We start from the raw sequence: 12,733 nt of genomic DNA, 5'->3' as shown, positions 1-12,733 counted from the left end.
AAGACACTAAAAAAGAGGCAGAACTGTACACAGTAGGGAAGACAATAAATTTGAACAAATAAATTTCATTATGGCTGAGCAAAATTTACTACACAGTAAGACCATGTGTTTTTAACACTTAAATTTTTAAGTGCCACAATAATTACACATCTGATAATATATTTGTCTGATTCGTAATACCTATGAGGTAGGAATTTTGCCGGAAGACTTTGTGAGATCAGTGTTAGTTCTTATTCTGAAAAAGGTAAATGCTACATCATGTGAGGACTACAGGACAATAAGTTTGATATCCCACGCAGCTAAAGTTGTTCTAAGGATCATAAACAAAAGGATAGAGAGTAGGGGAAATGATTACATAGGGGATGATCAGTTTGGGTTTAGGAAGGGGAGAGGTACACGTGATGCCATTGCAGTAATGAGATTATTAATCGAGAGGAATATAGAACACAACCAGGAGGTATTTGCCTGTTTCGTAGATTTTGAAAGAGCGTTTGATAGAGTGAACTGGGGAAAACTAATGAGTATATTGCAAATGGCTAATCCGCAACCTGTACATGTCTCAGACTGCTCAGGTGCGAGTTGGGAACGGGGAGTCCGGATGGGCAGTGTTAGGAAGAGGTATAAGGCCCATTATCACCGTTGCTGTTCAACCTGTATGTAGGAGAAATGATTAAAGAGGCATGGGAAGAACTGGAGGTAGGAATGAAGGTGGGCGGAGAATTCGTAAAATCAGTTAGGTTCGCTGATGACCAATCTTTAGTTTGTCAGTCAGCCAAGGGGTTGCAAGTATTGCTGAGTGAATTGGAAATTCAGTGCGACAGGTATGGGATGAGAATCAATATTAATAAAACAAAGGGTAAGCTAAACATTAAAATAGGAGGGCAAAAACTAGAGCAGGTAGAACAGTTTATGTATCTCGGTAGTGTTTTGGACCAACAGTAGGAACGTAAGAAGAAGAATTGCGCTAGGCAAGGAGGCCTTCACAAGGAGGAGGGAGTTGATGAGAGGGACGTTGAGTAAGGATGTTAAGAAAAGACTAGTAAAAACTTTGATATGGAGCGTAGCCATGTACGGCATGGAAATGTGGTCATTGAAGCAGGAGGATAGACGTAGACTGGAGGCGTTTGAAATGTGGGTGTGGAGAAGAATGGAGAAGGTGAAATGGACAGAGAAGAAAATAAATGCGGAAGTACTTGGTATGGTGGGCGAAGAGAAGGGTTTGTTAGGAGAAATCCTATGGAGGCAGGAAAAATGGATGAGGGGCTTCTTGACCGGCAGTGGGATGTTGAAGACTGTAATTGAGGGGAGAATGTAGGGCAAACGAGGAAAGGGAAGGAACAGGATAGGGATGTTGGATGGGACGAAGGGACGAAGAAAGTACTCAGAGATGAAGAGGGACCTGATATAGAGTAGGATGATGGATTTTGTGTTTTTCTAGGAGTCACAAAATATTTATTTAGTAGCTGTGCCCATCCAAAAACATACCTTAACCGGTAGATTACCTAATAATAATAATATATTTGTGCTCTGCGAGCTAAATCAAGTGTTAGCTACAAAATGTCTTTTCACTCGTTAGAAAAAGATAGTGAGATCTGGAAGATGCCAGAAAATACAAAAGGCAGGAATCTCTACCTAGGATCTGATCACATCATAAACTCGAGCAAGAAAAAACATTACATGACGAAGAGCAGCTAAGCCTTGAGCGGTGCCTGAACCAGTGTCTCCCCACTAAGATTGCTCAAAAACCTAACTAGGGCAGTAATGAGAACCATTCGCAACATCCACTTTGTATTTTCTGCAAAAATATCTATAACTACCAAATCTATGGATAACATTATTGTGAGCAAGAGGAATTTACATGCATAAGAATCACTGCACTATTCCAATAGAAATTAAAAACACAAAACTCAGTTAATGCATTGGAACAATCATCCTTATGCAGGGACACTGGCATGAACAATACCTGGAGTGACGGGAGGTACATGGCTGTAATCAGCACTCATAGCGACTCCACCAATGGCTTGTGAAGCATCTAAACTGGAATAAGGCTGTAGCATTTCAGTGTCATATCCTGGGGGTGGTTCCCATGATACTTCATTGGTGATGACATTCCAGAAGTAAACATATCCTGAGCTGTGATCATAACACTGTTGCCAGGCATCCGACTCAGAAACCTCCGCCTCCTGAGGGAGAGCTTCACTCTCCTTCTCTACTCCTTTCACCGGCTCTGGAACCACAGCTTGTACTTCCTGAAATCATAAAATTTCCCAGGTCATGCAATTTTTTCTCATGCTCAGAAATAGTAGTATCACCCTTATTTGCTTCATGGGTCAAATACTTGAGAGAAGCATACAAGAACTTGCTATACCACAGGCCGATGACCTGATTGCATCACCACATAACATCAACAACCAACACAAACATCTCCAGTTGATACTTCACTAATTTCACATTGACCCTTAATAAGTGAAAGGCTTTTTTCAAACTGAAATGCTGCTCCTGGAGCAGAGTTTTTACTTTATATGGAGTTGTTCTGGATCATCATAAAGTCAAAGTGATCTAGGCCCTCCTACCTTCATGGAATGTTGAACAGCTGCACAGCTTTCTGGAGCTGTGCAATTTTTATTTGTGATTCACACAGAACTTATGCTGCCTACCCTCCGATGAAGTAACCAAAGAAGAAAGAGAAGTGGAATGGGACCAATGAACTGTTGGCCACCCTCGAAAAGACAGAAATGCTATCCCTGGAAGCATTGATGCTTGCACATCTGGATTTTGACAGGCCATTCTAATCTTCAAACTGACTCCTGCCACTTTGGATATGGGTGGTGCTCTAACAAAGGGATGAGAATGACTACCAGTGACAACTTGGCCCTGTAAGCAGAATGTTGAAAGAACCTGAACTAAGCTATTCATCAACAGAGAAGTAAGCTCCGCCACACGCCCTTGCGGCGGCTTGCGGGGTATTATGTAGATGTAGATGTAGATGTAAGCTCTGGCAATCGTATGGACTTCACGGAGGTTCTGTACCTTACTGCTAGGAAGGGAATCCACCATTCATACTAATCACAAAGCATTTAACTTTCTCAAGATATTCCACCTAGACAGCCATAGATTGATGAGTTGGGCTCTCAGCATTCAAGAATATGATTTCTGAGTGGTCTGGGGCCTGGAAGAATTCAATATTATTCCACGCTGTTTGTCCAAAATCAATAACCTGATTAGTCAATGCAGTTTTTATCACCTAAGTACTTTGAAATGGCCCCATTGATATTAATGTCAGATTCTTCAGCGGAAGACTTAAAAAAGGGGCATAGTTCTTAAATAATATTCCAGATTTTGAGTGCCAGGAAAGCAGGTGTTGATTACATAAAAGTTTGCATTAGGATTGTTTTGGGTCTGATCTTGTTGTTTTAAGTAGTTCTGCCATGCATCCATTTTTTAGGACAACATGTACTGACCAAGTGTATTTCTGTAAGGAGTAATTGTTGCAGATATGGTGGCCACAGATGGATCATTTGGTTATGTTGGGTGGCAGTTACTGAAGTGCAGGGGAATTGTTGGTGAGTTCAATGCAGATGGAAGAGTTGAATTGCTGTGAATGTGGTATACGTCAAAGGAGTTGAAGATGGACACAGATGTAGAAGAAAAAAAGGAGACCGAGAAGGAGTTGCTATGAAAAGAAATGAATCATGCTTGGGGGTCAAATGACTAACATCTCTAGGGCATGGGCCCAGAGAAGAGGTCGGAGGGTTTGGTTTTGGGGTAAGTGTTGCCCCAGGTGGCCCATACATAGGTTGGAGTAAGACTGGCCATGCAAGTGTCCATTGCAGTTCCTTTAATCAGTAGATTAACTGCTGTTAAGGGCGGAGGCATTCTTGTTAAGGACAGGTTCTAAGAGTTGAATGAGGAAATTGGTGGAGGGAGTTTGTGGTACATGACAGAGGGTGGGGAAGCAACCTAAGGATTTTTGGCCTTATTGTGAGGTATTAATAATGATGAGTCAACAGAAATACCATCTATATAGCATTATTACTTTGGTCCGAGACATTTTGACTAATTGCAAGTGGATGACGCCGTAAGAATCTTTGATCAAGGAGCGGGACATGACAAAACATTGAAGATGAAGGTCTTCGGATGTGATAATCCATTCAGTGTGAGATTTTGTGCAAAAGAAAAAAGGTCACAAGGGGATTAATACATTTATAATAGGTGAAAATGTGGGGTCTCAGGGATTTTGAGAGAAAGGAATAGCAATGTCAGAGGTCTAGAGGCCTTCACTTGGTCTGCATATATTTAAGGAGAGGACATCAGTTTGCAAATGTGATTTAGATCAAGTGGACAGGGAGTGTATGAGGATGGGTTGTTAAGTTGGTGGCAGGGCCCCATAGATGTAATCATTTCGGTTGAGTAAAACAATAATAAGATCTTTGTCTGCCATCATACTTACAATGTTATAGTCGGATGTTAATTCATGGAGGGTATTAGATTAAGAGCAAGAGGTTATTGGGTGGATTAAGGGATGGTGGAAGTATTTTTCAGACACTTTGTTCAAAAATGGGTTGATAAACAACTGCTATAACTTTAGCTAATACACCATATCCAATGAAAGTATCTACCTTCGATGTACATAACATGCCAGGACTCTAGTTTGAATTTGGACCAATAGTTTATGAAATTGAAAAGTATCTGGGGGCAGAAAATAAAGTCTGTTAATTTTAGCAGAAGCCAACCATCTAGGGGTATATTTTTACAGTACTAATAAGCCCAATAAACGACAAAAAAATGTATCGAAACTCCATATTACAGTAACTCATTCCTTAGCTTGGCATACTTTCCAGAATTTCCACTCAAAATATCTACTTTTTCCCTGCTTATTTCTCCCTTTTCCAGCATTCTCTCATATATTCCTGTCTTCAGCATCCCCATTAATCTCTGCATAGCCTACATCTACTTACTCCTCTAAAAGCTGATTAAGGTTATATATAACATACATTTAGGCAAGCCATAAGCTTTTACAAGTACCAGACCATTCAAATTTGTAGAAATGGAAGTAGGTATGGAATGTATTACTTCTGCATTTGAACATTGATATAAGCTTTATGAATTAACAACAAGCGTGTACCCTCATGAAGTCTTCTACTACGGCATCCAATCTTCCATCTTTTTCGGCTGAGCTTGTTTTGTTTCTTTCAGTTTCTTCGCCGTCTTCATCACTATCACTGTTATACTGACCAAGCATCCTGACTAGAGGATTTTTCGTTGCGGCCATTGCTGAATCCGAGGCAGAAACTGGCAAACAATTTTGCTGTACAACACTTTTCTCTTTAGCTTCCTTTACTTGCATCGGAGATCCAGCACGCACCCCATTCTTAATCATATGATCAGCACATATTTGCTGGTATTTTGCTTAGGAAAACAAAGAAAAACGAATAAATAAATGGAACTTCTCCGAAGCACAAATGTGACATCGCACGAATAGTGGTATAGGCTTAAGACGAACACAATATAATTCTATGCTGTTAACTTACTTTGCCAAGTGCGCCTGGACGTATCTTGCTTATCACTTAAATTCAAAACGGGTCTTCTTCCGGTACCTCTTCTTTTTAATCCCATTTTCAATTATAATGTTCCACAACAACATCAACAGTTTGAGGAAAAGTAAGAAACAAGTGACACCCGATACTATTACGAGATGAATATCACTGAAGTAAAATGAGAGGGTAAACCTAAAAGAATATGAACGTGCCCTCTAATTCACTTCTTATTAATTACGACTACACAATTTGAGTCCATAAATCAATGTATCAAGGAAATGGTAGAAAATGTTTTCTTCGGAATCGAGGGAAACCCTTCCGATCTATTGCAGTTGTCGATACAGTCGATATCGAATTGAATCGTGTCAGAGATATCAAACTTGAACACAAGTGCACAACCGTGTTTTGTGGCCTTAAGCCGCGAAAATGGCGGCGTCCATTGAGATACCGCTGAGAGACACGGATGAGGTATGAAAACTTTTATAATTTTATTCATTATTTAAACGACCCGAAAAGAATTTAAATTTGCATGTGCAATGGCAATATTCATGTGCTAAGTTGATATATTTAAGGAGTCAAGGTAGGAGTTTTATCGTAGGGCTCAGTTTTTGCGCCTTATGATTTTGGAACTGCAAAATAAAATGTAACGATTACCCCTGGGTTTCATTCGGGCTACAGGATGAGACACCAATGTCTCCGTGAAGTTTTTACATGGAATTGTGACTTGTTAAGCTCCATTAAGGGGTAATGTTTTGGTAGCTGGTATTTTTGTTAGATGACAACTCTAGTCTCATCATACACTCAGCCTTTCATTGAAGTTTTTGCTTGTATAGCATCGTTTTTATCCCTAAATACAATCATTTATAATTTAAATGTTACGTATTTATTATTGTTGTTATCGTTTATTCATATGGTGGTATGTTAGTAAAGGTTTCTATTATTTATGTGTATCTTTCAAGTGTAATTATTATCGCGTAGCTAAAGTTTTTCTTCGTTGTTCCTTTTATAAAAATTATCAAGGTAGATAAATAAACTTGATGCTTGAAATAAGAATTAACTGAAAAATGAGGGACCCCTATATCTTGCTCTTGATAGTATTACTTTCCTATATTCACATGTAACTTGTCTCTATACGACGTATAATTGAATTCCACCGCCAATTTTGGACAACACCGATTTACTCTATAAGGAGTGATTTCTTTGCTATTGTGGAATGAATAGCTGTGTTGCACTTTTCCATCAAAATAAAGAGACATTGCACGATGTGAATGTTGCCTACCCAAGGCATCGTCAGGCACAAATCAGGGTGGTATGTGCGATCTTTCCAACTTATCAGACTTGAATCTGTGAATAATACCATACTTTGAAAATAATACAATTTATTCCTGTGGTACTTCAATTGAAATTAGGTATTGCATGATAGCATACATTGGGCAACTGAGCACCATTTGTTTGGCAGACTTTTTGGAAATGCGTGTGTTCAATATTTTTTAAGGAATAATTATATATAATTTAAGTTCGTTTTAAATTTATTAAACCATTTTAAATAAATTCCTGTGAAATTTAGAAATGGCAATTATAAGAAGAGATTTATTGTTATTTGAAAGCTCAATAGGAACACTGTAAGGACAGGACGAGTACATTGCATTAAAAAATGCATATGTAATCCTTGAAACTGCGGAATTGGAATCATTCTTGAAAAAATCATGGGATTGAGCGATAAAACTGGGAATTTTAGAGAACATCATACATATGTAGATAATTTATCACATGTAAAGAACAATTGACAGTAGAAGGTATAGTGACAAATTGTACTTTAATGATGACTTTAATATGATGACTAATATTTCTAAACTAGTGGCTTTCAATGTTTTCCACCATAAGCTATAAAAGTGTGTATCACATTTGTGTGTACTTATTGAAGTAGTAGTAGTATTTAGGGGAGGCGACCGACTGTTGAGGTCATTTGCGCCATAGGGGATGGACAGGAAGGGATGAAGAGTGGAGAGTAACCCGGCGTCGGCATTAGCCTACTCTTTATGAAAGGCGCCAAGGGGTCCGCAGCTTAACGTCCCATCCGACGGACGGTGTACTCACTCAGAGTGCCCTCCACAAAGCACCTCATGTAGGGATCAAGATACCCCTGAAAAATATTCAACACCGCCGGGATTCGAACCCAGGCCCTCTGGGTGGAAAGCCAGTACGATAGCCACTGCACCAATCCCGATCCCTTACTATATTGTAGAAATATTCTTGCAGTCAGTATATGAATTTTTTGCTATGAAACAATTGGGTCACTGTCATTGCACTGCAACTGAGTGTTAATAATTAGGCATACACTTTTTTGGGTGAGAATACCTTTGCAAATAAATGCATACTCAATTACAGGAATGAACATTTTTGGTATTAGTAGGTGCCTACTGACGTATTCTTGCATTATCAAGTAGGAGAAGATTTCCTGATTAAGGAAAGAAAACAAAATCATTCTTGTTTAAATGGGTAACTCATTATGCCAAGAGTTAATCCTCAATGAAATATGAATTCCTGGATAGGTCTTGGTGACTTCCTATTTAAAGCCATAATGCATTAGCATTGATGCTCATTCATATTTGTGATTTCCTGGCTGTTAGAAATTATAATTGATAAATTAGACATAGTATGGTTATCATTTATCACCTAGACTCCTAAACTACAAGCGAGGATTTTTATTTCGGTGACCCATAAAATTTCGTCTACTTATTTTATAAGAACTTGTTTTTTACCCATGAATATCTGTGGAGCAGAGGAAATGCTGAAACATATGACCATGTAAATTTAGCTGTGTTCATTGGATTACATCAGGAATATGTGGTATCAAATATGGTAGTACCAAACTTTGAAAAACCGATTATTACACTGGAAAACCTAATAAAAACTGGAATTAGACCCATCTAATTGGAGATATTTCTAAAGATTTGGTCTCTGTTATCATATACATATGAATGGTTTATCGTAAATAGTTGAGAAGAAATTTATCTTATCCCATGCAAGTCATGAAACACTAATGTTTAAATTTTCAAAGTGAAAAAACAATGGCTTACAGAATAACTTGTGTGTCTGAAAATTTCCTGTCATCAAAATCTCGCCAGCGAGTGGGGCTTCAGCCTGGGTCTGTGTCACCTGAGGCAGATGTGGATGTTCCTTAGCTCCCTCCCATGCCTCCCTCCCCTGGACACACTCGTGTCACACTGTTGTAACATATGCACCAAGGAATGGTTAGCCTCAAAAGAAATCCTTTGCTATTTGTGAGGGCTGTCCTCTTCCCACTTCGTGGTGACCACCCCATCTGCAAAGTCACTCTTTTCAGTTGATCATAGTATCTACCCTTTGCTGTTCCATGTTTCCAAGGCATAGCTTCTGCACGGTCTTTTTATGTGATTTGACTATCTATAATTATATATGAAAATCATCGCAGGAAAGTAAATCTCAATTACTGAGTGTGCTCTGTCCAAGGGGGAAAGAGACAAAGCTGATGAGGGGAGGTGAGTGAGGGTTGGAAGGGTTGCGGCATCCTTGGCTTAACCGAGTGGTCGAGCGGGTCACATTCCTCGTAGTTATATCTGGAAAGTGTTTGTCGTGAATGAGAGCGCCATTCCATGGTGTCTACGTCCATGGGCAGAAATTATAATATTTTTACAATGTGATTTCTTGTTCCTTGCTTCCCAAAACTTGTGTGGAGTCGCCCTTTTACTCATAAAAGAAATTCTTTTCAGGTTATTGAGTTGTACTTTGATCAGCTGACAGATGGAGAAGAGGTATTGGGAATCCTTAGGCAAGAGCGTGCTCAGCTTCACATATGGGTCAATCTGGCGGTAAGTACTCGAAAGGAGTGGAAGTAATCACTTCAATTGATTTCTAGGGAAAACTTCTGTTGGGGTAATTTTAGGGTTGTGTTAGTCTAGGGGTAGAGCATTGGACTATTGATCAGAGGGCCCAGATTTGATTCCCAGTTAAGCCTTTCTAGGCACTCTCAGCTCCACCCAAGCTGTGTGGTTTTTGAGGTACCAGATTTTCCTGAAAAACCATACTTGGCACAGGGAAAGGAGCTTGCCCCCCTACCCTGATGTGTGAATTTCACACGCCGTATAGGGCTTAGTACTGGGTGAACTCTACCATCACCTACGAAACTGATCTTCGGGTCGATTACTGTGTTTATGATTTTTTAATTTGGTAGATATGTTCAGATGCCAGTTTTGGATCCATCACTGGCATCAACTGCCACCTATAGAAGTTGAATTTACAATTTGAGTGGAATTCAGTGTTTTGGTCACGCAGTTAAGTAAGCAAGTTGAGATAATTTGCTGTTTTTTAAAGGTGCATGTGTGTTTTTTTAAACAAGCATCTTTTAAAAATTCATACGCCATACTCTTAAGTTCTAATCAACTGGATTGGTAAACAAAAGAAGTAAAATGAAAAGAAAAATTTTAACAATCCTCTTTAGATATGAGAAAGTTTAGTAATTTTATTTTGTTATTGTTCTTAATTTTCAATATGAAATTGATGTCATTGTGTAAAGAGTCACTAAACTTGTAGAAAATGTTTTAATTTTTTATGGTTCCCATTCATCACAATGTGTCAAAAATGTAATAGCGTACTTTATTAGCTTTATTATTATAATAGCGTACAGGACAGATGGTTCTGACAACTGCAGTAACTGCAGCGTGCATAGGACTAGTCCTCTATGTTTATAGAAATTACCATTAAATTGAAAAAACCTCTGGTTGACACGCTCTTCCATTAATTCTCTGTTGCTTTCTAATTGCTGGGGAGGTGGACAACAAAGAGAAAAACGACTTGGTGTGTGAAGTGATTGAAAAAAACATTAAAATATCCTGATGTGAAGTAATTGACAATCCTATGATTTTATTTTTTATACCTTATTAGATTGACACATTTTCTAGTGATGTATAAGATCCACAATTTCCCGAAAGCTTAGACCTGGTGTAGATCCTGGTAAACTCTGAGGTCTGTTCAAGTTAGGCTGGCTATAAACTTTTTACTGTGCAAAAGTTAACTTATATGTTGTTGCAATGTATTGTTTAATTATATTATTGTTAATGTGTTCTCTGTATGTGATAAGAGTGTCACTGATTTGGCTCCAGTAATGTATCAGCTGCAGCCATTGTAAATGGAAACATGTTCAGTTTGTCTACAGGTGCTTCTGATTATGAGAAATGCTTCCCAAAATGGGTGGTTTTTCTACAATGGGAACAGGAAATGTGTCACATGGGGCTAGATCTAGACTTTGGTTCTCTGGGAAAATAAGGAACAGTCTTCATGTTGATTTTCACTAGCTATTCAGCCACATTCTGTTGTTCAGCTTTGAGCAGCATCAGAACCGACCACACCAAAACACATCTTGTGTGCTCTTTTTCCATTACTAGGGTGTGTGTGGGTGGGTACCTGATAAAATTTTCAGTATGTCTTATTGTGCTCTTAAAGTTATTCAACAATCTTCTCTCACAATGGCCACAGCATTGTTGTTTATTTCCAATGTGACTGAAGATCCTGGTCCACCTTCCATTGAAGTTTATTGTCTCTCCTCTTCTAATATTATAAATCATATTCTAGTTTTTCTTTAGGGATGAACAGAATCTCCATAAAGCCTTCTGTAGAATCACATCCGTCTCAGCTCACAATTTGTTCCGTGGAAAGCAAAATTTCAATCAAATGTAGCATGTGATCTCCACTGCTGTCATGAACTGAATGGGTCTTAACTTTCAGAACTTAAGAACTTGTCTTCACAAACGCAACATGTCTTAACTTGCCATGGTGGCCACTGATGCAATACTGGAGTGGCATTGATGAAAATTGTGTCAAATAAACACCACTAATTAAACATAACAGTTTCAGGTTTAACTTTGTGGAATTCCTTCATTATGAGGGTAAAAAGAAACTTAACGTATCCACCATAAGGAAATCTCTATGGTGGAAATGTTAAGTTTCTTTTTACCCTCACCGCTAATTAAGTTTACAATTTAAAATACAATTAAATTTTTGTAAAATAAATTATTCGGATGAAATATTATATTCAGTTTCAATTAATTGAACAGTTTTTGTAGTTGTTACTCCTTGCTAAACTGGTAGCCCTTTTTGTAGTAACATTGGCCACCTGAAATTTGTATTGTGTCAATGTGTGTGCTGTTTTCATTCCAGCTGGAGTATTATCGACAAGGAAAAGTGGAAGAGTTCATTCTCATCTTGGAGGCCTCCCGCACGGAGGCAGACACTTCATATGGAGACAGTGAGAAGGACAGAATGCGAGCGCTGGATGCCCTTGCTGCCCACTTTGTCCAGAAGGGCAACAAAGAGAAAAACAAGGACCGAAAGCGGGAGCTCTTCACCAAGGCCACTTTGCTGTATGCCACTGCGGACAAGATCATCATGTACGATCAGGTAAGAGAGATGCCACTGCCCCGTCTCCTATTGAATACAGCCTGGCAATCTTTAGTGAAATGAATTATAGCCTGTGGAGAATTCTTAGCAAGTTCAAAGGATAGATTAGTGTTACGGTAATTATTTTTGATCTCTCTCTAAATTCTAAATTTCCTCATGTTAAGTTTATATTTTGTGCTCTGTGTCCTCTTTGTTTTGTCCCCATTCCTTTTTAAAAATCAATGCTAACAGTGTAAGTATTATGTTGAATGTGATTGCTGAATATTGTGTGCAATAAGGGGACTAATTTTATTTCTGTGTGTTCTCCTTCAACATTCAAGTAGGATGTCAGTAACAAGCCATAAGCACAAATGTCTAATTTTCATAAATCCTATCTCACTAATTTTATTATTGAATTCTCACTTTATCGAGGCAGTGCTGTGAACACAGGCTCCAAGTACCCTGAATTGTGTTCTATTGGAGTGAATTATTAGATCAGTTATTTACCGTAGAACAGCGTATGCAATTGTTAGGGTGTATCAGAATAGATTTTAAGGATGTGCGTTCCATCAACCACACTCCAGGAAAATGTGCTCATTGTCCATATTTTTTACATAAGTTGCATGTAATAATTCCTTGTCTCTGTCATAATGTTGTGTCACATTTTTGTAATAATTTATCTTGCAGTTAAGAATTGATTTTGCATTATTATAGTCTAGGAATTAAATTTTAAATGGGTGTGAAGCTTATTAAAATCAGATTGTGAAAAGGGAGCAAATGGA

The 12,733-nt window shown here is 38.5% G+C and overlaps 2 protein-coding genes across 3 annotated transcripts in view; one reads left to right on the top strand and one right to left on the bottom strand.

Moving 5' to 3' along the window:
- LOC139690171 (formin-binding protein 4-like) overlaps window positions 1-5,813 on the bottom strand; it is a 37,088-nt gene extending 31,275 nt beyond the window's left edge. Inside the window, exons 1-3 of one of the 2 annotated variants that reach the window (XM_071587445.1) lie at window positions 5,532-5,813; window positions 5,126-5,409; window positions 1,964-2,249 (exon numbers count right to left, since the gene is read on the bottom strand). In XM_071587445.1, coding sequence (XP_071443546.1) covers window positions 1,964-2,249; window positions 5,126-5,409; window positions 5,532-5,616 — 655 coding nt within the window. In that variant the 5' untranslated portion in view covers window positions 5,617-5,813. The remainder of the gene's footprint in view (window positions 1-1,963; window positions 2,250-5,125; window positions 5,410-5,531) is intronic. The other variant, XM_071587444.1, reaches the window with a different exon arrangement.
- A 112-nt stretch (window positions 5,814-5,925) lies between these two features.
- The window catches only part of Ctr9 (RNA polymerase-associated protein Ctr9), a 46,633-nt gene continuing 39,825 nt past the window's right edge, over window positions 5,926-12,733 (top strand). Inside the window, exons 1-3 of the mRNA XM_071587954.1 lie at window positions 5,926-6,005; window positions 9,290-9,388; window positions 11,733-11,972. Coding sequence (XP_071444055.1) covers window positions 5,964-6,005; window positions 9,290-9,388; window positions 11,733-11,972 — 381 coding nt within the window. The 5' untranslated portion in view covers window positions 5,926-5,963. The remainder of the gene's footprint in view (window positions 6,006-9,289; window positions 9,389-11,732; window positions 11,973-12,733) is intronic.

Source organism: Hetaerina americana, unplaced genomic scaffold (genome assembly GCF_022747635.1).
Source record: "Hetaerina americana unplaced genomic scaffold, ioHetAmer1.1.p SCAF_3, whole genome shotgun sequence".
Classification (NCBI taxonomy): domain Eukaryota; kingdom Metazoa; phylum Arthropoda; class Insecta; order Odonata; family Calopterygidae; genus Hetaerina; species Hetaerina americana.
The sequence above is the reverse complement of the archived record's forward strand: the minus strand, read 5'-3'. Positions and strand labels throughout refer to the sequence as shown.